Source organism: Harmonia axyridis, chromosome 7 (genome assembly GCF_914767665.1).
Source record: "Harmonia axyridis chromosome 7, icHarAxyr1.1, whole genome shotgun sequence".
In the NCBI taxonomy this organism is placed as follows: Eukaryota; Metazoa; Arthropoda; class Insecta; order Coleoptera; family Coccinellidae; genus Harmonia; species Harmonia axyridis.
The window spans coordinates 2569956-2595714 of NC_059507.1; the positions used below are offsets into that span (position 1 = coordinate 2569956).

Genomic DNA, 25759 nt, shown 5'->3' on the forward strand with positions numbered 1-25759 from the left:
TTTGGGATGAATTATTGAAATAGTAATTGCAGTATCACATATTGGGATTGTTGCATAACAGTTCCACATACAGGAAACAATTTTCGATACAAAGTTGACGATGTGAGAAACGCTATAATTTAAAACTCATTACTGGATAATTTGGAAGATCAATGGATATCCTACCTGACGGTAAACTTTGGTATTATCAAAGAAATAACCAGGTGCCACTACTTTTGGATCGTAGTAGTCTCCCAAAATGTTCATTAGACATCTTCGGTCCCAATCGTCAGTTACTCTGCCGCCATAATTGATGTGACCAGCTGTGTAGGTCAGCACTTTAAAAGGCGTTTGATCGTATTCCAGCAGGAACATGTGCAATTGGGATATGCAAATCTTCAAGTCTCCCGTGGTGAATTCGTATGGAATGTTGAAACCCAGGGGACCGAATTTTCTTCTCTCCAGCAAGACGGCTGGAAAAATAGCCATTAATATTACGAGGGTCTTATGAGATTTGAATTATTCGAGGGACGAAGCAAGGTGGTTGGAATTGTTCGATTTGTATTTCAGTAATCAGTAAAAATTGAATTTGTTCATGAAAATCGTTTTATCTCCTAAATTATTAGATAGAGACCTCTCAAATAAAAACGGTTTTCGAATATCGAGTTATGATGTACAACATGATGAGGTTTCCAGTCAGTATCTTCAGTCCAGAAGAAAAGGCTGCCTCGAGAAAAATTATCTAGTTTTTTTCAAAATTTCAATTTGTTTCAATAATCTTCTTCTTCTTCAAGTGCCGTCTTCGTTCCGAAGTTTGGCTATCATCAAAGCTATGCCTATTCTCGATACTGCAGATCTAAACAATGGACTAGTTTAGTGATGTTGATAATACTATATTTGACACGATAGAATTAAAATATAGAGCAAAACTGATAAATCAGTGAAAAAATTTTGAAAATCCATCAATAAATGACTGAGAAATATATTATTTAAATTTACGTATTTTAGCGCGGAACGTCTTTGGTCTGTGACGTCACGGCTCTTGCCTGTGATCGCTACACCATAAATTACGTTTAAATACTTAGCCGCGCCAAGGCTCTTGCGCCGTTTGTAGTTGTACAGTGTAGTTTTAACTCGAGTTTTGTTTTTATGTCACCATAATGGAAGAAGCCTTCGTGAAAGGACAAAGTGACAATTTGCCTAAAATAAATATATTCGCATTGATGGAGTTTTTTTCTTCAAATCCATCTTATGTCAGTGCAGAAATAAAAGGAGTTAAACTTTTCGAGTAAGTATCTACTTTTGAGTTAGCTTCATCATGGTTCAACTTATAACGATGATTTATTTAAAAAAACGTTTCATAAACAGTTTGTAGTTGAGTACTGGTTGTTGAAGACTATCAATGGCAAAACATATTTATGTGAGGAGTAAAAAGTAAAAAGAGAAAAAAGTAATTTATATGTATGTATATAGTAAGTTATTTCAGCCATCGTGTAACGAACAAAACACGACACGAACGGCACAAGTGATTGTACAGCAATGAATTCGTAAGCACTCTGCGAATACCAGTCGTCTAGTGTGTGACGTCACGACACTTACACCTACTATGAAATTATTCTTCCAAGCGCAACTTCAAAGTCCCATAACTTTTTCATTTCTAGAGATATTTTAATGATTCTTCCACATTTTTGTTTCAATTCACTTAAATTTTTAGAATTAATCCTTAACAAAAAAATGAAAACTAGTCCATTGGCAGTTGTTGCAATTGTAATATTATGTTCCCATAATTATGAATGAAGTAAAATCATAAAGGGATCATTATAATAAGTATACACTAATGGTGCTTGATTCTGTTTACTCACCATGGAAGAGACAAAGGGCGAAGAGTAACATTTTGAAAGGCGGTGCCTTAGGGTGTTCCGACTGAAGAAAATCAGATAACTCTGCCACTTGACTGATATAGGCTCTGAGCAGGTTTGCCTTTATACCAGAGGGAGGTTCGATAGTCATTTTTGAGCTATTCTGCAATATAGATACTGGGAAATGTGGAGACGGAGTTGAAGTCAGCCAGAGTCTGAAGTCTCTGTGGGTGTTTTCTGGCTCGATATTTTCTATGAGATATTCCAGGCGTGGCATCCAACTTGGGGCCAAATGACAATTCTAAATTGAAAAAAATGTTTTTAGAATATGGATATGAATCATGCTTAAATTGCCAAAGAAGCCTAATTATCTAGCACCTAAAGGAATATATTAAAAATAGTTACCGATTACTTCCAAATGTTATTATTGTTTTTTGTAGGCTTTTATGCACTTGGTAAGGAAAGCTGATCAGACTATGGTAAATGCTGGTTCTCAAATTATAGGGTGTTCAAAGTAGACATAACGAAAAAAGCTATAAATGCAAATAAACTTAAAGGTCTTGCAATGTATTTCGTGATATCGGCATATCAAACATTTTCCAACCAACCTTTGCTATGGATTTCATGTTCAGTTGATGACGCAAGTATTCAAGAAACCAAAAAAGCTTGTACAATATACACTATCCAAAGTTGATGGTTTGTTTATCTTATGAAAAGTCAATCGAATCAATGGAGAATAGCCTTTACAGCTGCAGAGTAGCGAAAAAACCAATTCAAATTTGTTCCTTGATTCGAAAGAATATCACATTTGTAGCTTTTATCGCTATGTCTACTTCGAACACCTTTTAACTTGGAAACCAGCGTTGATCAGAATCTTGTGACCAGTTTTTCTTATGAAGGTCTACAATTAACAAAACTAACATTCGCTAAGTATTTTTCATACATTCAAGTGACTGGTGTTTCATAACTAACTGAAAAAATGTGCTTGTTGAAAATGTATCATTATAGGCTTTGACGGTAACATACGGTTCGCATAGATATCAGCTATAGCACCATTAAATTATGTGCACCACCGGTCCGCTATTGAGTGACATTTGCGTTCTGTCATGCTACAATTACATTCTGTGTCAGGGAATTGGCTTTTTAATTAACCTCTTCAATAAACACCAAATATTTTATTCAAAGTCGATTAGCTGATGGAAATTCGCTTTGACGTTTTAATGAGAGGGTCGAATCCAGAGAACAATTGGATTCAGCTTGATAACATTCATCACATGGAATATCCATTAGGAGTTCGAATCCAGAAGACAATTGTATCGAATAATTTAATGAATATCCACTGGCCAAAACAATATAAAATACTCTCCCATCAAACCAAACCAAAAATCAAATGATCACGTTGCTGAAAATCCCAAATGAAAAAACGATAAATAAAAACTATATACCTATCAAACGATATTGAAATTGTAGCCACATAGGTATTATTTACATGTTCCAATGACTGACATTAAATCCAACTATCCAAACTCGAACATCGAATTCATCGTTGACAACCACTTAAGGAGATTATCGAATATTTTTTGTTGTTAAGTGCGTTTTATTGGAATAAATCATCAATTGGTCTCGAAATGTGCTTGAACATTTGCCGCTCGTTTCCCGAACAGAGCGCTATATCATTTCATCACAATGTATGTATTTTTAGAATTTAGATTTTCTGCAGCTTGATAAGTAATTTATGTATCAAGTTATATACTTCTGAAAAGGATAAAAAGCGATTTCATTTGTGACAGAAATTTTTAGGGTTGTTAAAGGATTTATTTAAGTCATTAATGTAGAAAAGTGTTATTTGATATCCTCATTGAATTAAATTAAATCAAAATTGAAAAAAAAAATCAATTATGTCGGTGAGTAAATACGATAACTCTCTATTGGAAAATCGAGAAATTTGAAAGGACAGGTTCAGATGTCGAATCCAGCAAAGTTTGTTAATGAGCAAAATCCGATTAGGAGTTCAGTAAATATGGCATTCACGGAGTGAACCCTGTTATTCTGAATAAAGCAACTTATAATGAAATGAGAAATAGCTATAATTTATGTATGGATCATTGAGGTGGACCTATAGAATATAGACTATAATGATAATAATGTGCTGAAAATTTGCATGTTGTGGTTCGAGACAATGATCTCTCTCCCTAAAATATTTTCAGATCTCCACAACTTCCGGTTATACCGGAAACAGACCACTACTTTTCTCAATATTTCTGTAGAAGAAGTTTTTTTCGAAACAAACTATCTCATTTTTGATTCTGCAGATACGTAGTATTTATCTCCATTATAATGATTGTTGAGGTTCATGTTTTAATTTCATTTTAGCAACCCTGATGAAGCAAGAACAAAATTGCGAAAGCTTGGTTGAGAAAATAGTTATTTATGCAACAAGTGCAAAAAGTGAATGTTTATTGCACTCGACGTGAAATTGTCCGACGAAGCCGTTAGGCCGAGTTGGACAACACGTCTAGTGCAAAAAACAATTTTTGCACGAGTTGCATACAACATTTTTTCTACGTTCATGCAAAAAGCAAAAAATGATTTATTGAGGTGCGGCACTAGGTGTAGGAAAATGAAAAGCGCAACTTGAATACTTTATTATTAATATCGATTTGCATTGGAACAGGAACCAATACCTTACGAACAATTTAACTCAAACTTTATTTTTACCCTCAATGTTGAAAGTGAATGAACAATTGGTGCAATTTTCAATTTGAATATTTCGTAGTGAAGTACTTTTTAAATCCACTTCTTGATTTGTTATTGCTGTTAACGTACTAGTACTTGGTAACTGTACATCGTTATTTCCTTCAGGCTGAAATTGTTTTGCAACACTGAGTTTGTTTGCATGTGATTCCTCTACGTATCCCTCCGCTACTGTCGACGATTTCCATCAGCACGTTGAAGTAGAATGACAGATGAGTGCAATAAAAACTTTATTGCACTAGTGCAATAAAGAACTTCTTTTTCCACTAAATATAGTTCAATAAAGTTTTGCTTTTTGCATGAATGTAGAAAAAAGGGTTTTTTCTCTACTCCAAATTGAGTCGATATACCCATATAATTGCTAGACTCTGATTTCAAGGATAATTATCATATTTATATATTATTTATTTATATTTTTCATTATTATACTGTATGCGGTTTGGTCCAAAAATGTACAGGGTGTTTATCAAAAAATCATGAAGTTAGACAACTCGAATTCATCAAAACTGAAGATTTCCATCTGAGACTCTATATTTTTTATTATTTCAGTCAATTCCACGTACAAAAAGATGGGTAGTTAATCAAGCAAACCCTATACCTAAAATGGATATGTTAAAACTAATCGAGGAAGAACTTTGAATGAAAAAAACTCACAATTTCTAATTGTGCGGAATAGTCTGTGATTAAATTTGACATTCAAAATTCAATATATGGAAATATATGAATATGGAAAGAGTTCAAGGTTTGAAGACTCTCAGTGCGTCACAACACGAAAGCAGCTCCATTACCTACGCCACTGCGTAAGCATGTAGAAACCGAAAGCGCAATTTAGAGTCAATTCGCATTAATGTTCAGCAACCACTCACCTGAAAAAAAATCCACGTGCCAGAATCAGAGCCACTCTTGATTAAAGCTTCGGCCCTAGGTCCTTGGCCTTGACCCAAGGAAATCGAGGACATCCGCTTGGCCATCTTCATCCTTTCGGCGAATTTGTACAAATCAGCTGCTGGGTCAGTGCCGGTAGACAGCACGAAAATTAGGGGAACAGAGGGACTCGATTCGGCGAACATTTCCCCTAGATCAGATGTTTGAGGCTCAACGAATCTCTGGCCAAGCTCATGCGCCAAAAAAATTTGTATGGCGTTAGTGACTTTATCCGGTCGTAGGCATTTCAGTATCAGCAATCTTTGGAATAAGTTCAACTGGGACTCGAAGGGCTCAGGTAACGATTCTCTGGAACGAAATTACAAATTTGATTGGCCCAAGCTTCGATGATCAAGACTGCTTATTATCATAAGTAATTGCACAAGTGCATCAAAATTATCGATAATTTTGCATGACAGCGAGTTGTCATAAAAACTGCATGAGTTCATTTTCACCGACACCGAAGGTGGAGGGCTCTTTCTCCAAAAATGAAAATGACCGAATGCAGTTTTTCAAAGAAAACACGCTGGAATGCGAAATTATCCGGTCATTTTGATGCACGAGTGTAATTCGGGGGAATATTTCCCGAATAAACTGTTACATCACTTGTCAAACTGATGTAGAATGGAATTGCCATAGATTCGAACTGTGTAAGATGCATAGAAACTATGCATCTATGAACAGAACAATTATCGCAGTGCTGTTTCGCTTCCTATAATGCAATTATCGTAGGTAATTGCACAAGTGCATCAAAATTACCGATAATTTTGCATGACAGCGTGTTGTCATAAAAACTGCATGAGTTCATTTTCATTTTTGGAGAAAGAGCCCGACACCGAAGGTGGAGGGCTCTTTCTCCAAAAATGAAAATGACCGAATGCAGTTATTCAAAGAAAACACGCTGGAATGCGAAATTATCCGGTCATTTTGATGCACGAGTGTAATTCGGGGGAATATTTCCCGAATAAACTGTTACATTACTTGTCAAACTGATTTAGAATGGAATTGCCATAGATTAGAACTGTGTAAGATGCATAGAAACTATGCATCTATGAACAGAACAATTATCGCAGTGCAGTTTCGCTTCCTACAATGCAATTATCGCTGTAATTTTCGATAATTGTTCTCCATATACATAGAATTTTTGACAGGAGGGAAATATTCGCTGTAATTTTCGATAATTGTTCTCCATATACATAGAATTTTTGACAGGAGGGAAATATTCGCTGTAATTTTCGATAATTGTTCTCCATATACATAGAATTTTTGACAGGAGGGAAATATTCGCTGTAATTTTCGATAATTGTTCTCCATATACATAGAATTTTTGACAGGAGGGAAATATCCATTACAAGCATAGCTGTATGCGCAGTTTTTCTGCAAAGCTCACCTTATGGGACCTAGCTCAAATTGAAAGTGAGCTCTACAACTATGTCATATACTGCGTTGTAAATTGAGGAAATTAATATGATGGCATGGCAACATAGCCATGTTACGTCTTCGTGTTAAAACACTTGACAATTATGTTTATGTTCTATTTGACAGAAACCATGTTGATATGAATCTACATGAGTAATTTATCATACAAAGATGGGTAGATGAAGAAACTCTTCTAATTATTCTAGACATAGTGCATGGATTCAAATCTCAGAGTAATAAACATAGATAGAGGGAGCATATGTTATTTTCAGTAAGCAAATTTTGTCCCCAATATGAACTATCAAATTTGACATGAAGCGCGGAAATGAAAACATATCAGTGATACGATATTTCACTCAATTCGCAAGTTTCTCCACAAAAAACGCACTTCTTATGTCCCATAGTGAATCAACGTTTCATATCAACTCAACATATATTGAAATAAATACCTAAGTAAATCAGAAATTCAGAAAACAAACTCCAAGCGCGCCAAACGACGTGAAACAACCGTTGACACTAGGAGAGCAAAAGTTGCCAAACCTTGGATTTCAGCAGGTAGATACAGAAAGTAATAAATATTCTACTTATTATTAATTCAACAATTAGGAAATATATATATATATATTCCAAATATTCATATTTGCATATTTCATCGGGAATCACTCAAATAAATATATTTCGTTCAACATAAAATACATTCATAACGATATAGTGGAATTGTGGATTTGAAAATATATCACAATCCGACAACCTAACCTAACCATGTTGAGAACATGTAAAAATTGCGTAAACTCCCTCTATCTATGTTTATTACTCTATAATTTAAATGCATATTATCATTGATGTTTTTATTTATGCACAAGAATAAAATAATTCTTCACAAGAAATAGAACAATTTATAATGGCATCACTGTGTATTATTCTATGACATTTCTAATGTCCTTCATGTATAAACGAAATCTACTGAATCGCAGCGTTGAGATACGTTCATACAAAAAAAGAGTTTTCCCCCAAACATAAGAAGGATCAACTCGAGCCTTTCCAAGTAGACTTAAAATAATTCCAAAAGACATCTTCCCAGAATCAGAATCAGCTACATCAAATAAAACCGGCCCCCCATGAAATAAAGCAAATCTTCCTAACTTCAATATTTAATAAAACTCACAGTTGAGGCTCCTGCGACTCGAATATCACTTGGTAATGGGCCTTCTTTGCGGCAAACGAATTCGTGAATGGTTCAAAGGTTGGAAGTACTCGTAAAGACAAAATTTCATTCCATGATTTACTAGAAAGCCATTCTGGACAAGGGTTGCTGTCATTCTGAAAGAAGAAATATCGCACATAGGTAACGGGTGTTTTTTTCGAGGTGTATAACTTTAAGTTGGCATTACTGTTCAAGATGGCGACCGATTTAACAGCTGTCAAGTGATTTATTCTCAGTTTGGTTTGGCAATTCATCATGAATAGACTCACGCCTAATCAACGCTTGCAAATAGTGCAATTTCATTTCGAAAATAATGGTTCTGTGCGGAATACGTATCGCGCACTACGTCCATTTTATTTTGTTTAGCGATGAAGCGCACTTTTGGTTGAATGACTACGTCAACAAACAAAACTGCCGCATTTGTTGTGAAGCTAATCCTCAAGTGTATGTCGAGACACCGTTACATCCAGAAAAACTGACTGTTTGGTGCGCTTTATGGGCTAGTGGAATCATTGGTCCGTACTTCTTCAAAAACGATGATGGCCAGAACGTTACAGTCAATGGTGATCAGTATAGAGCCATGATTACTAACTTTTTCATTTCTGAATTGAACAACCATGATGTCCAGGAGCTGTGGTTCCAACAAGACGGCGCAACATGTCCCACAGCTCGTGCCACACAATCGATTCATTGAAAGACACGTTTGGTGACCGCCTAATTTTACGTTTTGGACCTGTGAATTGGCCTCCAAGATCTTGTGATTTAACACCGCTAGACTACTTTCTGTGGGGCTAAGTAAAGTCATTGGTCAATGCGGATAAGCCACAAACCCTTGACCATTTGGAATACAACATTCGCCGTGTTATTGCCGATATACGGCCACAAATGTTGGAAAAAGTCATCGAAAATTGGACGTCCACATTGGACTACATCCGAGCCAGCCGTGGTGGTCATATGCCAGAAATCATATTTAAAATGTAATGCCACAAGATTATCTTGCGGATAAATAAAATTCATGTCAGTCGAATAAGCCATCGTTGTTTTATTGCAATTTAAAGTTCTATAGCTCTAAAAAGAACACCTTTATAACGGAATGTTTCAAAAGCTTCACTTCGGTGAAGTACAGCAAAAAGTGAAAGGAATTTTGACGAGCAATAACGCTAGAGTTTTGAAATCAATACAGGACCCAATTCTACTCATCTGTCGCCAATAAAGATGTAATCTTACCCCTATAGGTGATCCACCAGCAAGAAAATGATGCCATTCATGTCCGTTAATTTTGTTGGTGTCCATCAAAATTCTGGCGCACATCAAAAATGCGAAATGGAGCTTATGCTTTTCGAAAAGACTTCTGCAAACATTCGTGAACAAGCTGAATGTGAAATGTTCGTTTATTATGTAGACTCTCTGGGATATGTCACCTGTGAAGTAATTATTAGGGATCAAGTTTTCAAACAATACCTAAAGTGAGGAAAATTAATTTCCATCAAATCCAGACCAAGACAATCAAATAATTGAAATAATGAATTCTACTCACTCGATTTTTCAGTCACTGCCATACTGTTCATGAATATGGAGATGAACCATTCCAACGAGTATTGGTACATTGGATCAACATTGGAAAGGTCAGCTAAGCAGAAGAACAGAATTTGTGCTCTGTTAGCCACAGGAATATATAGAGCTCTGGTGTTGTCAATATCGATTTGTGTGATTTCAGCTGCCTCCACTTTGTTCTGGAAAATAAGGTATTAATACATTTGTGAATACAATTCATTATCAATCAATTTTCATAAAAACATTCAAATCAATCAAATTCGTCTATTCTGGACGTCTACTCCTGACCAGGTTGACTGTAATTCTATTGTATCAAAGCAAATAACTTACTTTAATATCTTCACTTTTGACCTTCGAAGCTTCTAAAGTTATGATGAAATCCAAATCATCCAAGGGAGAACCTTCAGATATGCTCAATTTGTACAAAATTCTATCTTGAATTTCCTTCAACTCAGCCTTCATCTGAGCTGTGCCTACAACAATCTGTTGACGCTGTTCTTCAAGATCTGGTCTCTCTTGCATCACAACCAAGGCTAGAAGCTGATCTTGGAGGCCACTGGAATGGAACAAAGGTTAAACAATTCCATTCGTTTTTATACAGGGTGTCCTAAATAAGGCGATATTGAAAACTGAAATATAATTTTCAATTGCTTACCTTGGCACCAATGTGAAATTAACCAGCAGGATTTTAACAGCAATTTCTGGTGTGTAATGGGGATTTGGAAGTTTGGTTGTCATGAAAAGTCTAAAATTTTGGTCGTAGGGGACGATTGTTTCTCCTAATTTCATGACCAACGTTCCACCTTGCTTGAAAACTTGTCTTAAGAGAACCGGATCTAGCGCAGGGTCCAGTTCTAACCCTATGTTCTCTATAAGAACTGGCTTTCCAAATCTCACAGCTGACTCCAATGTTCGTATTAGATTCTTATCCGATAGCTTCGCTATTGCCAAACCGTTATTTTTTTCCTGGAAAAGTTGAATATCTTTGAGAGAATGATTTGATTTTGAAAGAAACTTAAGAACAAGAAATTTTCTTTTCTGGGATTTTTTAACAGAACTTTTCTGGAAGGCTCATTTGTACTAGAGGTACTATACCCTAGCTGGCTAGGTCTCCGACTTTATCTCAAATGAATCAGAAGAGAAACTAGGGGTTGAATAATAAGTAACGGGTGTTTTTTTTTCGAGGTATATAACTTCAAGTTGACATTACTGTTCAAGATGGCGACCGCTTCAACAGCTGTCAAGTGATTTATTCTCAGTTTGATTTGGCAATTCTTCATGAATAGACTCACACCTGAACAACGTTTGCAAATAGTGCCATTTTATTTCTAATATAATGGTTCTGTGCGGAATACGTATCGCGCCCTACGTCCATTTTATTTTGTTTAGCGATGAAGCGCACTTCTGGTTGAATGGCTACGTTAACAAACAAAACTGCCGCATTTGGAGTGAAGCTAATCCTCAAGTGTATGTCGAAATAACGTTAAATCCAGAAAAACTGACTCTTTGGTGCGCTTTATGGGCTGGTGCAATCATTGGTCCGTACTCCTTCAAAAACGATGATGGCCAGAACGTTACAGTCAATGGTGATCGGTATAGAGCCATGATTACTAACTTTTTCATTCCTGAATTGAACAACCATGATGTACAGGAGCTGTGGTTCCAACAATAAGGCGCAACATGTTACACAGCTCGTGCCACAATCGATTTATTGAAAGACACGTTTGGTGACCGCCTAATTTCACGTTTTGGACCTGTGAATTGGCCTCCAAGATCTTGTGATTTAACATCGCTAGACTACTTTCTGTGGGGCTATGTAAAGTCATTGGTCTATGCGGATAAGCCACAAACCCTTGACCATTTGGAAGACAACATTCGCCGTGTTATTGCCGATATACGGCCACAAATGTTGGAAAGTCATCGAAAATTGGACGTCCAGATTGGACTACATCCGAGCCTGCCATGGCGGTCATATGCCAGAAATCATATTTGAAATGTAATGCCACAAGATTATCTTGCGGATAAATAAAATTCATGTCAATCGAATAATCCATCGTTGTTTTATTGCAATTTAAAGTTCTATAGCTCTAAAAAAAACACCCTTTACTATACCCTGGACGCCTAGGTCTTCGGTTTTCTCTCAAATGAATCAGAAGAGAAACTAAAGGTCAAATAATGAGTACTTCTGAAACTCCTATCGATTAGCTCTATTAAATTTAACACGTAATGAAAAGTTGATTTCACTTGAACGTTTTGGTGTAAGCTGTGGCTTTCATCCCTGACAAAACTTCAGATAACATAAATTTTGTATTCCTCACCATATTTTTGACCCATTTATTAGCCTGGCCTTGTGGATCGATGAAAAGTGGCCATCGCTTCGAACAGGACACCAAAACAGCATTCTCCGTCGATAAATAATCTCTTGGCAGCCCACTCAACTGCCACGATCTGATCAGAACCGGTTCTCCCAGGGTAAGAACAGTATCATAGCTCTCTGAAGCGGGTATCTTTTTTTCTCCAACGAGTTTAATCCATTCCGAAAGAAGCCCCCTCCTATACTTATCCGTGAAAGGTGTTAGATACGCTATCGCTCCTGCACTCAGCAAGATATCTCCAGTGACATTAACTATGCTCTTTTCTATATTGTCGATGGTGTCGATCCAGCGTTCTCTCTCATCTCCTAGGCCAGTCAAGAGTCTGACGGCTCGATTCATTCTCTCCTCGCAAAGACCAATGCTTTGCTCCTTTTCTTCTTTGAAAGCAATCTTATCTTCCAGTTGCTTCTGTAGTACTGCTAAGCCGTCCATGACTTCCTTCATTTTCGCCTTAGCTATCGCTAAAGCTGCCATTGTTTTCGCCAGGTCCACTTCTGCTTGTTTGAGAGCTGCCTTTTTGGGTGCAACGCTTTTGTTCACAAAATAAAATTTGTACATTGCGTGCACCCACATACAGAGCGATGTACAAGCTTTGGAGATCTGAAACAATATTACTGTGAATAACCAGTCCAGTCTCTAGGTGGTTATTGTTTTCTTACCTTTGCAATTTTTTCAGGTTGAAAACCTTCATCGTTTACATATCTGGTAAGTTTCTCTATCATCTCCTCTGTTATCGAATCTTTATCGAAATTCATAAGAGAAGATAGGAAGGCACCAGGATCTGACAGCATTTGTCTGCCAGGCTCCCAATAATCCAAAACCTTCTCACCAATTTTCGAGCCTGCAACCTTGAAAGAAGTTCAAATGTGGGTAATTAAAAATTTGATTGAATTCATTCATTTCTACCTTGATTGGTTTAATGTTCTTCACTATACAAATAGATTCGATAACGTAGACCACACCACCTGGAGGTCTCTTCATGGCTCTCACTTCAGTGATATCGTTCTTGTTTAGTTGTTTCAAACTCTCTTCAGCGGCTGCTAAAGCTGGCATTGCTTCGGCTGAAAAAAAAGTATCGCGTCTGTGTTTTTGACTTCTAAAATCGGTATAATATCAATGATTTTACCTAGATCTCGTTTGGCATCTTCTGCTATTTCTTCAGTCGCCATAGCTTTCTTGGTTGCTTCGAATTCTTCTTTTTCCACGAGCACTTTCGTTTCTTCAGCTACTTTCTATAGTGAAGAAGATAAGTCACTGTTAAATACTTATTTGTGATGAATTGAATATGTATGGAAACGTCAGTTACCGTATCTTCCGCTATTTTTTCTATCATTATATTGGCGTCTATTGCAGCTTCCTCTAGAGCTGGTTTCATTATTGTCAAATTTTCCTGCAAGACCTTGATTTCCTCGGACGTATTTTGTAATTTCTCCAAACCTTGATTCAGCATTGATCAGCGAAAAGGCAGAATGTTAATGTAGATATAATTACCTATTCTGAGACGTGAGGTTCCTTCAAGAAGGGAGCTCTTTTTCACGTTTATGAGATTGGAATAACTTGAGAGTAGTTCCAGGTAAGAAGTAGGAGTAACATAGTTATGTCTTGAAAGTTCTTGTCGATAAAGCTCGCTTGCGTCTACCACACTCGCATGCATGAATTGACATACAACAACAATACCTTGTAGCACCTCTTCAGAACAGTCAAGTTCTGGAATGTCGTCCAAAAATTGAAGAGCTACAGACTGAAATAAAAAGTTAAAACTGTAGATATTTTTTCTTCATACAATGCGATCTACACTACGCAAAAAAATTAACGCATATTCTGAAAATCTCAATTTTAATGAAAGTTAACTCTGAGTTGGATTCCTAAGTCATTTAGAGTAGCTGGATGATTTTATGAACTTCTCAGCCTTCTATTGAGGTTGTACCAAACCTGCTCAATCGGATTGAGATCTGGACTTCTTGCTGGCCATTCCATTCGAGAGACTTCAACCACTTCAAGGTACTCCTGAACGATGCGCGCACGATGGGGTCTGGCATTATCGTCCATAAAAATGAAATGTCCACCAATGTATGGGGCAAATGGCACTACATGCTCTTCAAGAATGTTCTTTATATACCTATCAGCATTCATAGCTCCATTATCAACGACCACTAGGTCTGTGCGAGCAGTCAAAGATATTCCACCCCACACTATAATCGATCCTCCCCCGAAACCAGTAGTATTAAGAAAATTGCACTAAGCATATCTTTCATGTGGACGTCTGTATACAAGGGAACGTCGATCACAATGGTAGAGGCAGAATCTAGACTCATCTGTGAAGAGAACTCTATCCCAATCAGCCTCTTCCCAATGGATATGCTCTCTCGCAAAATCCAAACGCGCCCTTCGATGGGCTGGGATAAGAGCTGGGCCTCTTGCCGCGACACGAGGGCTTAAATCATTTTCTCTGAAGCGATTTCTTATTGTCTGAGTGCTAATTTGCACCCCATGAGTTTGCTCAAGCTGATTTTGAAGGAGGCGAGCGGTTGCAAACCGTTGTCTCAACGAAGAAACTCTCAAGTAACGTTCTTGAATGGCAGTTGTTACCCGTGGTCTACCCTTTCCTGGTCTTCGGACATTCATACCTGTCTCCCTGAATCGCTGCAACATTCTGGACACACTTGTATGGGAAACTCCAAACCTTTCTGCAATTCTTGTGTATGTTCACCCTTCTTCTCGCAAAACTACCGCTTGGGCACATTCCTCTTGGGTCAAATTGCATGTTTCGCGTTGCATAGCGATCGAGTGTAGAAAATCAAACGAAAGAAAAACTATTGATCACTAGAATTGATCGAGAACAACTGATTTCAGAATGGAGCCAATACATTCAAAGTCTGATAATCTCATCTTTTTTTATTCCTGCTGGGAAAAAACATCTGTATTGAAGAAAAACGTTGAAAGTGGATAACATATGCATGCATAATTCTGATAAAAATAATTATCATTGAGAACACCTTCAGTTATAGAATAAATTTGAGATTTCCATAATGTGCGTTAATTTTTTTGCGCAGTGTATAATGGCGTCATTGATATTGAATAGTGCATCTCTAATGGTGGGATCCTTTTAATATTTGGATTATATCCATGAAATTTTCATGATATTGACTTTTTACATCCAAACTTTGATAATTTAATTGGTACTCACTTGTAACGCAGAATCCGGCCAAGCACTGAACCAATCGATAGTGCAATTGTTGACAAGGGCTGGAAATTGTCTTAAACGAGCTCTAAAAATTTCTCCGATTGGACTGAAAATAACAGATTGCAATTAGATAGAAGAGAACAAAGAAGGTTGCCGAGAACAAAGAGAAAATACCGGAGACGAATTACAAATTCGCCTTCTGGAATTGCTTCATTATCTCCAATCTGCCCGTGCTCACCTCATAGTAATGACGGTGTGAAGATTGGATCTGACCTGTTTCTGATAAACCGAAAACAAATTCGATTTTGTCGCTGTCATTCCCATCTCCTGGAGAATTCCCTTCATGTTTTGGTAAATCAAATCCATCTCGTCCGGTTGATATATGTTTGGTACGTCTCCGGAATTCAGTATATTGTTCAAGTCTTCCAAGAATGTTTCCGATTTTATCTGCAGAATTTCAAAAAGATACGAGATTGATTGGAAGATTAACAATTCTATTGAGAGATGAAGATTCAACAGGAAAAACGAGGATGAAATTTAAATTAGTATATTCATTCAAATGAAGTTTTAAAGAAGACACCAATCAGAGCTCCTTGGATGCTTCTTGGACCACGTCCAAATTCAGCATACCACTTTGTTGTTAATGCTGAGTACTTTGACTGGAGCTAGGACAGCTCCAAGTCAAAGTACTCAGCATGAATAAGCAAGGACGTGATTCTTACTTCACTTGTTAATAGAGCAAAATTTGACTAACTGTAATCAAGCCATGGCTTTGCCTTCAGAGTATTGAAATGTGAAAACCACTGATTTCAAAATTTCCCTGAATCTATATTTCCGTGGAATTGGGATGATATCGATTTCCCACAAACAATTCCATGAAAATAGAATCTATTGGATTAACCTTAGTGAGATCCTGTTTGATGAAATTAAGGGACGTTTCATGGAATTTCTCATATGGTGGATACCTACAGGTTGCTTTGATATTGATGCAAATTATTCAAGGAAGTGGTAGTTCCTTTTATTTTTACTGTTCCCTCACATCAATGAGCAGAAGTTAAAAGAAATAGAAATACCGACATATTTTTTGTTGCAATGATGCAATATCAATTTGGGGAATTTGTATCAAGGGAAATACAATATTGATGTTATTTTTCATTTGTATTCAGTGTAGGTTTTGGTATTTTGTACACATGTTGAGGAAAAATGTTCGAATAAAAAATTATTGGTAGGAATAATTCAATACCTGTGTGTCGGAGAATAGGAATACTGTTTCTACGCGGTGCAAGCCAGCTTTGAGCATCAACTGTTTAATATCATCTCTCCATTCGGTTGGACCATACACTTTACTGAGTTCTATTTGGAAACGATAAAACTCTGCCATGAAGGTAGCTAGACGCGTCAAACTTTGCCTCCCTGAAATATTGGATCGTTGCTTGAAAAACTTCAAATTTATAAATATACATATATCTACGGGGTGTCCTTTGATTGAAGATAAAACTAAAGAGGTATGGTTTCAACTTACCGGAGCCACCCATTCCTAGTAATAGGGCGTTCCCCATGGGCTGACGTATGATTCTTGAAATTCTACATACATGGGCAATGGCATCAAGGAAGAGGACAAGTCTCATTGGTCTTGTACTTTGATTATTGTACTCCGTGAGGTAATAGTCCAATACGTCTGATAACTATGGAATGATCATGTAAATTGCATTGAAATTGTCATGAAGAAGAAAAAAATGGCCAGCAAGATCAGTGGATTTATTGGCATAGTCTATACAGAGGAAATGCCTAGATCTACATCGTTTGAAGGTGATGTGCCTGTATTGTATGGTTCACCATAAATAATAGGCTATTCATTCCCTGAGACCACTAGTCCTCGAATTCTTCAATACTGCTTTATGCTTTGAAACTCCTCATCTAATCTCTTACTAGTAAAGAACCTGAAGTATTTCTCATAAACAAGATTTCGACTTACTTTCTCTCTATCAGTTATTTGCTTGTACTGCTTCACATCTGCCTGGGGGTCTAAGAAATCTCCGAAGAGTATCGTACTTGTTCCTAAAGCTTCTTCAGGGTCCAGTTTAAAGTTCTCCAGTATGGTGTTCGACAATAAAACGTTGAACCAGGTGCGATCTTCATCGTTAACAAGGCGATCTGAGAAGACCCTCAAACATTCGTGATACCACAAACGAACCACTTCGCTTATATCCTAAGAAATATTTGCTGTCGGTTAGTTTGTCCAAAGTTCAACCCAGTCGAATTTTTATTTTTGATAATCTGCTAGAATTTTCCGTAGTTCTGATGATGTGATCAACGAGGAATTTTGCATCGAAATTGAAATTGTTATTGATTGGGTAGATAGTACTAAACTTTCATGTTCGTATGTTAATAACAGGTGTTTTTTTTTCGAGGTATACAACTTTAAGTTGACATTACTGTTCAAAATGGCGACCGATTTAACAGCTGTCAAGTGATTTATTCTCAGTTTGGTTTGGCAATTCATCATGAATAGACTCACGCCTGAACAACGCTTGCAAATAGTAGAATTTTATTTCGAAAATAATGGTTCTGTGCGGAATACGTATCGCGCACTACGTCCATTTTATTTTGTTTAGCGATGAAGTGCACTTCTGGTTGAATGGCTACCTCAACAAACAAAACTGCCGCATTTGGAGTGAAGGTAATCCTCAAGTGTATGTCGAAACACCGTTACGTCCAGAAAAACTGACTGTTTGGTGCGCTTTATGGGCTGGTGGAATCATTCGTCCGTACTTCTTCAAAAACGATGATGGCCAGAACGTTACAGTCAATGGTGATCGGTATAGAGCCATGATTACTAACTTTTTCATTCCTGAATTGAACAACCATGATGTCCAGGAGCTGTGGTTCCAACAAGACGGCGCAATATGTCACACAGCTCGTGCCACAATCGATTTATTGAAAGACACGTTTCGTAACCGCCTAATTTCACGTTTAGGACCTGTGAATTGGCCACCAAGATCTTGTGATTTAACACCGCTAGACTACTTTCTGTAGGACTATGTGAAGTCATTGTTCTATGCGGATAAGCCACAAACCCTTGACCATTTGAAAGACAACATTCGCCGTGTTATTGCCGATATACGTCCACTAATGTTGGAAAAAGTCATCGAAAATTGGACGTCCAGATTGGACTACATCCGAGCCAGTCGTGGCGGTCATATGCCAGAAATCATATTTAAAATGTAAGGCCACAAGATTATCTTGCGGATGAATAAAATTCATGTCAATCGAATAATACATCGTTGTTTTATTGCAATTTAAAGTTCTATAGATCTAAAAAAACACCCTTTGCTACTGAATCCTACTTGTTACGTGGATAAAGGTATAAACATATTATCTCGAAATGTAAAGAGTTGGAACTCATGTTTGCAAGAAATTCGTCCTTATTTTCTTCATTACTGTCTACCCTATCAGTCAGTTACTACTCTTAGGAACCCTGTATATCTCGCTTTCAGCAAGACAATCACAAAATCAGCTGAAACTGAGCCTTCGTCTACATAACCATTCCAACTACTAATAGATGTTCTCATTCAAATGTCAATTCATGGTTTTCTGAATAATTGCGTAAAAAGCATCAGATAGGCTGTCAACTCGAATAGAGTTATTTCGATCGATTCGCCTAAGGAAATACAATGACATTTCAATAGGAGACTATCATACATGACGTGCCTATTAATAATTCAAGACAGACTGCTTACCTCAACCACCTCCGGCTCGAACATCAGTAATCCTTGGAAAACTTTGCTGAGGTCTCTCAGGTTGAACGTATAATGCGTCTTGGCTGGTGTGGGCAGCAGTTCCTTCAATATTGTCGAATAAACATACATGGATGACACGAGAATTGCCTCGAAGTAGTCGCTCTGTTCAGGCGTTCGATCCAGCCAGAATTTCAATATAGTGCCGAATATATTGCGCTGGAAGTGGAAGTGACAGCAACTTGAAAGTTAGATTGCAAAAGACAATGTATATTTTACGTTGTTACTATTATTTCCTCTATCTCATAAGATATCTGAAACCATTTAAAAAAATTCGAGAAGAGAAGCATTCGAGCTTTTGTTCATTCATGTACATATTCCACCCTTTTGAAGACCAACAAACTGTATATAGGTGTATATGAGGTTCTGTTTGTATGATCCTCGTAAAATTGGGCTTGATATTTTCGATTTTCCGTTTGAATACATCACATGAATTTTCAGTTTTATTAATGAGCGCGAAAACGACGTTTTTCAGTTTTTACAAAGCTGGAAATATCTGTGAACAAAGCTCTTTCATTTCATGTTTTCTGCCCAGTTCACATCCTGTCGACCTTTTATGAAGCGAATTGATTTTTATCCTACTCGTTTCATTTTAATACTCTCCAATAAATGAATTACATATAGGTTAGGTACACTCAAAATATTACAGCGGGATTTAAAATGATTGACCTTTTTTAATATCGGTTCTTCTGCTATGAATCCCATCATCGAGAAAATACGGTTTTATGAATGAATATTCACTTTCAAGATTGATCTATGCTAATTTTCTCAATAAAAATATCAACAATTAAATAAAACGCAGGTTACTACTGAAACTTTTCAAATTAAACACATTGAAAATGTTTTAATGTGATTTCCGACTTGGCATTATTGTGTTTCTCACCTTACTGAAATCCTCCATCTCCAAAAAGGCAATGAAATGAAAATGACGTAACAATCGAGCAGTGACAGGGTTTCTACCCCCTCCAGGGGGTCCCATTGATGTGGCAAAATTTACGTCAATTATTTTTCGGAATTCGCCTATATTCCTTCTATCGTACCATCCTTAAAAAAACAAAAAAATCATCACATTTGGTGATCCTATGTATATGACCTAAATTACTGAGGGAGTCCAAAAGTTGCTAAATCTAAAATAATGAAGATACAAAAAAGTCAGAGGCGTATTTTTTCTCAATATTGCTCACTGTGATGGCCACTGAGACGCCACTGGACCTAATAATTTCAATCATGTTAGGACTAAATAAGCGCCTTATCATTTCAAATAACTGTCCCAAGATTGAACCAAATTGGCTCAAGAATATTTATTATAGTCTATAAAAACTCTTTTTCAAAGGACCTAATCTGGAGTAGTTAGGAAACACCCTGTGTCTAATGGAAGGTTATATTTTTCTCACCACCAAAATCCATCCACTGTCTTATGAGTTCTATTGGAGGTTGCGCTCCATAAACCTCAAGAGCTGGCATATTGAAATCGTCTATAAAAAAGATCTGTCTTTTCAAAACTGGAGGACCGAATACTCCTTTTCTTCTTCTGTCTAATTTCGAATCGATGAGATCCTTGAAAGAAGAAAATTTAATTCGAAAAACGCTCTAAATGACACACCACGATTCATTATTTCCTCGTAAAATACTCAAATAAATTTAAAAAGCAGTTAACAAAATGAGAAAAAAAGATAAGATTTTGGTGGACTTGAACCCAAGTTGTCTGCACCAAACCTTCTTATGAAAATTGTCTTCGAGAATCGAGAGTAATGAATATTATAATAAAATCATATCACCTGTGTCTGGTTGGCACTAGTTCTGGCAGAGAAACTCATGAAGTCACAAATGAATTTCTTGTGCATATTCTTGGCAAGTTTAGCGATCACTGTCATAGTTTTCCCTGTACCAGTCGGTCCAACGCACAGTACATTATTTTCATTTAGAAGAATTGCTCCAATCATATACGAATTTCTCACATTGTCTATGGTGGGTACCTCGATATCTGAAAACACGGTTCGTTATTAGCCTCAAAGAAGGGAATCATCGGTATAGCAACTCAGATGTCCCTGCCATATACACCAACCATCTCCATGCCCAGAGGCAATACAATTATTTTACCTAAATGTCTATATATTTTGAACAATTCAATTTGAATTGCTGAGAATTCGTGATCAAGCTCGCTTTTGTATGTCCGACCATCCGTAAACATCAATATTCTCAAATGAAATGGGTTCAAAACGAGCCCTCAAAAGCCCAAGCGTTGTTATAATTTTTTAAACTCGCTCTGCTCGCCGAAGGGGCTCCGCCCCTTGGACCCCGTCACTATGCCGGTAGATCCTTCACTGGGTATCCGGCTAGAAAATAAAAGCTTTTTTTCCGAAACCTTGTATCGTTAGCTGATTTCAGACGATTCACTCGGTATACTATGCTGGTTCTAGGTTGGAATTCTATATGATTTTTTTCCTAGAATATACCGTTTCGCCCTTGCTCACATGAAAATATTTGATGCAAATCCTAACTTTTCATGACGACAAATCAAGGGCGGTCCTAGCCTTGAATTTTGAGGGGGTTCGCCATTTTGGGCTTCGAGTTTTTCTATGGGACCAAATCCCATATTACACCGATATCAAGCCTAACCTCTCAAAAATATTTATATTTAGATATTCATATGAATATTTATATAAGGCGTACAACTTTGCTTCCGCCGCGGCAACGGCGCGCCGTTTTGCAATAGATGGCTGTAACGGTAAGTGGTAGTAGAAATAAATATAACGTAGATGTCACACAATAAGTTTAGGTATTTGTGAACATAACGCCATCGACATGTTAGTCGATTTGTATCTGCATCATAAAGTTATTCACGATTAGCTGCCATACGTCCCGGTACGCCGGGACATGTCCCGGTTTGGACCATTGAGTCCCCGTGTCCCGGTTAGTTATTCAATTGTCCCGGTCAGTAATTTGACCGTTATGAGATTCATATTTCCTTATATAGTGTAGGTGAGACAAAATTTGTTTTCATGGAATCTCAACGGATTCCAGTAATCATAAATCTGAAATGCTGTTTCCGTTGCTCAAACATTATTTTTCAGAAACCGAAGGATTGAAAATAAAATTATTAAAATTGTTCAAAAAAATAGTCTTATGCAATCACTTTATTTTATATTGAATCCTTAGAGTACCTTAATATTTCCATATAAAATATTTTCGCTGTCAGTGCGGTACTTACTTCGAAGTAAAATAAAGGCGAGTTTTTTTTTAATTCGACAATGAAACTATCGGTTGTCCAGCGCATAGACTTCACAATACTGCTTCCACTTCCGCCGATATGATTTTAATTTCTGTGCATTCTATTGGTCTTAAAATTTTCAAATATTTTTCGATATTTTTTGTAAGGGTCGAACGATGAAAGGTTTTCGTGAGTATGCAGAAACAACTTACAGCAATGTTCTTTCTTATTCTAGAATTCGATGGCTTTCACTAGTTCTAGCTATTGAACGCTTGCTGAAGCTATGGGTGCCATTGAAAAAAAATTTCTTAGCTGAAAAAAAGGCCTTAAAAGCTGTAACCGATTTTTTTTGACTCTTTATACTTTAATAATATAGAGTATAATAACTTTATACTCTATTTCTACACAGTCAAGCATTTCTGATTGACAAACCGATTGAAAGTATTGAAAAATCATTAATTACTGTTATTAAAGATTAAAGTAAAAATTAATTGAAAGGATAGGTACTAAGAAAGAGTTGAATAGAAGATTACTAAATAACTATTTCGGAAACCAAACAAGACAAGTCTACAGGGTGGCCACTTTTTTAATGGGTTTGTATTGGTAGCTTTTAAGCCATAAGAGTTAGAAGGTCGGTCAAATGGAGAAAAAATTGCATGCATAGAAGCATTATAAAGCAGTTCAAACAAATCGAGATTATCAGGGCCGGTTATTGAGATATCATAAAAAAAGTAAATTATGTCATTTTGATTTTTCTTTTTTTCCCACTTTATTTAAAATATTATCAAAAAATTTTACATGAATTTTTTATTCGACAGTAAATTATCCTCAATTTGACGTATTCAGATTTCGTATCCAGCGTTTCGAACTCTCTGGGACACCCTCAACCTCATTTTTTTCAATACGGACCTGCATATTTTATGACATTTTTCGAAATAACTTTTAACGCTGAATTCAACTATATATCACACAATGTCATTCAAAGTTGATTTTCAGATGATTTTGACCCTCATCCAAATTTAATGGTGTGTATGTAAGAAAAAATAAGTTTATTAACGATATCAATGTTCTGACCCAAATTCAATCGAACCCAGAAAAAAATCGAGAACTGTGGCCAGTGAATGGAATTTTTCAAAAACTGCTGTTAATAAAATAGTCAACAGACGCGAATACAATGATTTCAAATTTGAATACCAAGCCTTGCACAAATTATATCGTAATGATCTCAAAATAAAGTTCGATTCTGTAATTTGTTTCAACGGAACAAATGACAAATACAACAATAGTGATACCTCGCGAGAAAATTGAGAATGTTTCGAAAGGTATTCAAGGAGACCAAACAAGCAAATGTATAAGAAGTATGGGTTCCAGAACCGTAAAGTGTACCTATTTTACAAAATGGTGGACATTTCAAACACTTACTTCATTAATTTTCATTTACTTTCGAATAACCATCTGATTTTTCTTTCGTTAAATGATACTTTCGTTTAATTATTATGAATTGAAATATTTAAATGATTATTATGAAAGAAGAACCAAGAAACCAGTATACTGGTTTCTTGCTTTGATTCTAATATGTTCCATTTAGTTCAAGATGGGTAAGTTGACTTTCTTATCGAAATTTATTGCATATTGCATGTTGCCAATTAAACTGAATAAAGGTAATACAGATCCGACCCAAAGAAAATTGCATAAGGGTCAAAATCACTTGAAAATCTACTTTGAATGATATATCGTTGAATTCAGCGTTAAAAGTTATTTCGAAAAATGTCATAAAATATGCAGGTCCTTATTGAAAAAATTGAGGTTGAGGGTGTCCCAGAGAGTACGAAACGTTGGAAACGAAATCTGATTACGTCAAATTGAGGATAATTTACTGTCGAATAAAAAATTCCTGTGACATTTTTTGATGATATTTGAAATAAAGTGGGAAAAAAAGAAAAATCAAAATGACATAATTTACTTTTCTTATATCTCAATAATAATGCTTCTATGCATGCAACTTTTTTTCCATTTGACCGACTTTCTAACTCTTATGGTTTAAAAGTTACCAATACAATCCCATTAAAAAAGTGGCCACCCTGTAGACTTGTCATGTTATGAGTTTCCATACAGTTTTATAATACGTCATAATCTCAAACAATTTATTAATATGAATTTCTACCAAGTAAAGACCGATCCCATCAAGAAGATCTGGGCATACTGGCAACGTTGCAGATTATTTGGCATTTGACAGACGTTACGTATTGAACATAATTGCCGCCACCGGATGTAAACAATGAATAAAATAGTAGTTTTTGACGAGAAAAAGCCATTTTTTTTAGGGAAAAGCTTGAAATGTGATTAATTAATCATTTCTAACGAGAATCAGTTGATAAAATACAAGAAAACTAGCTATTAATGTGGATAACCTTACCTTCATCAAGCCAATTTTACAAAGTTTTAAAAAAAACCAGCAGGATTGAGGAATTTATGTCACCGGATTCGTGATCTAATACCCAAAATTAGTAAGTAAGCAAAATTTCATCACTTTTGAATCATTATCAAAATTAATTCTATATAGTAAACATTCACCTGTTTTTCTTTTCAGAAGATGGATTATTATACAGGATTTGGATGGATAATTATACAGGATTTTTATTTGTGGAATATCAATTAGAAATATCTAGAGATGTTGGACCAATTCAAGTCTGAAAATTGAGATTAAAGCTTCAAATTATTAACTAATTTGTAAAGAAATACACAATATTTGATCAACTATTATATAGGGTGTATATATTTGAAGTAGTAATTAGTCATTTTTGGAGAAATGAGACATTTTGAAATCTGAAATTCTCATTTCTCTAGAAATGGCAATTTCTTTCTTATTTAAAAAATTTGGGAAAAATGCATAATCAAAATGTGAGAGTTATTATCAGTCAATAGAAATACTACCTGAAATAAAGAAACTGCATTCAATGTTTATTTTCAGTTTTGACAAATATTGAATTTACATAATCATTCGATAAGATCTATGAAAAGACCTACAGTGAAATGTTGTTTTAGGAATATTCAGTATAGCTGTAATAAACAAACTGAAAAGAGGCAGAATGAATAATAGATCTACCTTTCGGATACCCATATCTGAGAAATCAGGTTATAAGAAGTCCCTCATTTCCAAGGTTTATCAATACATTTTTCAGTTGAGCAGCAAATTATTCTTCTATTCCATATTTTGTGAAGAAATACAATATAATTGAACAATTTGAAGGACCTATTGGAAATTCCTGACGAACTAAGGAGTTTTTTAGTATCTGAAGATTGTATTGATGCTATGTTATAGAACGAGACTTGTGGCTCTGGGTTTTACTCAGAAGTGAATTAAACAGGGCAATTTATGTCCTATATAGTAAATAAAATTTTGATAGATAAAAGTTTCAAAAGATCAACAATTGATCATAGTATTTACATAAATCAAAAAATAACAGGCTTACTATTGTTGCATTGTACATGGATGACT

The 25759-nt window shown here is 36.1% G+C and overlaps 1 protein-coding gene across 1 annotated transcript in view; it reads right to left on the reverse strand.

The window, feature by feature from the left end:
- The window catches only part of LOC123685502 (dynein axonemal heavy chain 1-like), an 88972-nt gene that overhangs the window by 3240 nt on the left and 59973 nt on the right, over positions 1-25759 (reverse strand). Inside the window, exons 33-55 of the mRNA XM_045625225.1 lie at positions 20828-21033; positions 20444-20606; positions 19933-20093; positions 18993-19208; positions 17228-17461; positions 16775-16937; positions 16496-16665; positions 15491-15699; positions 15256-15358; positions 13560-13809; positions 13375-13505; positions 13195-13300; positions 12975-13129; positions 12728-12916; positions 12012-12668; positions 10349-10659; positions 10024-10249; positions 9677-9872; positions 9367-9560; positions 8101-8255; positions 5459-5825; positions 1842-2139; positions 166-452 (exon numbers count right to left, since the gene is read on the reverse strand). Coding sequence (XP_045481181.1) covers positions 166-452; positions 1842-2139; positions 5459-5825; positions 8101-8255; positions 9367-9560; positions 9677-9872; positions 10024-10249; positions 10349-10659; positions 12012-12668; positions 12728-12916; positions 12975-13129; positions 13195-13300; positions 13375-13505; positions 13560-13809; positions 15256-15358; positions 15491-15699; positions 16496-16665; positions 16775-16937; positions 17228-17461; positions 18993-19208; positions 19933-20093; positions 20444-20606; positions 20828-21033 — 5147 coding nt within the window. The remainder of the gene's footprint in view (positions 1-165; positions 453-1841; positions 2140-5458; positions 5826-8100; positions 8256-9366; positions 9561-9676; positions 9873-10023; positions 10250-10348; positions 10660-12011; positions 12669-12727; positions 12917-12974; positions 13130-13194; positions 13301-13374; positions 13506-13559; positions 13810-15255; positions 15359-15490; positions 15700-16495; positions 16666-16774; positions 16938-17227; positions 17462-18992; positions 19209-19932; positions 20094-20443; positions 20607-20827; positions 21034-25759) is intronic.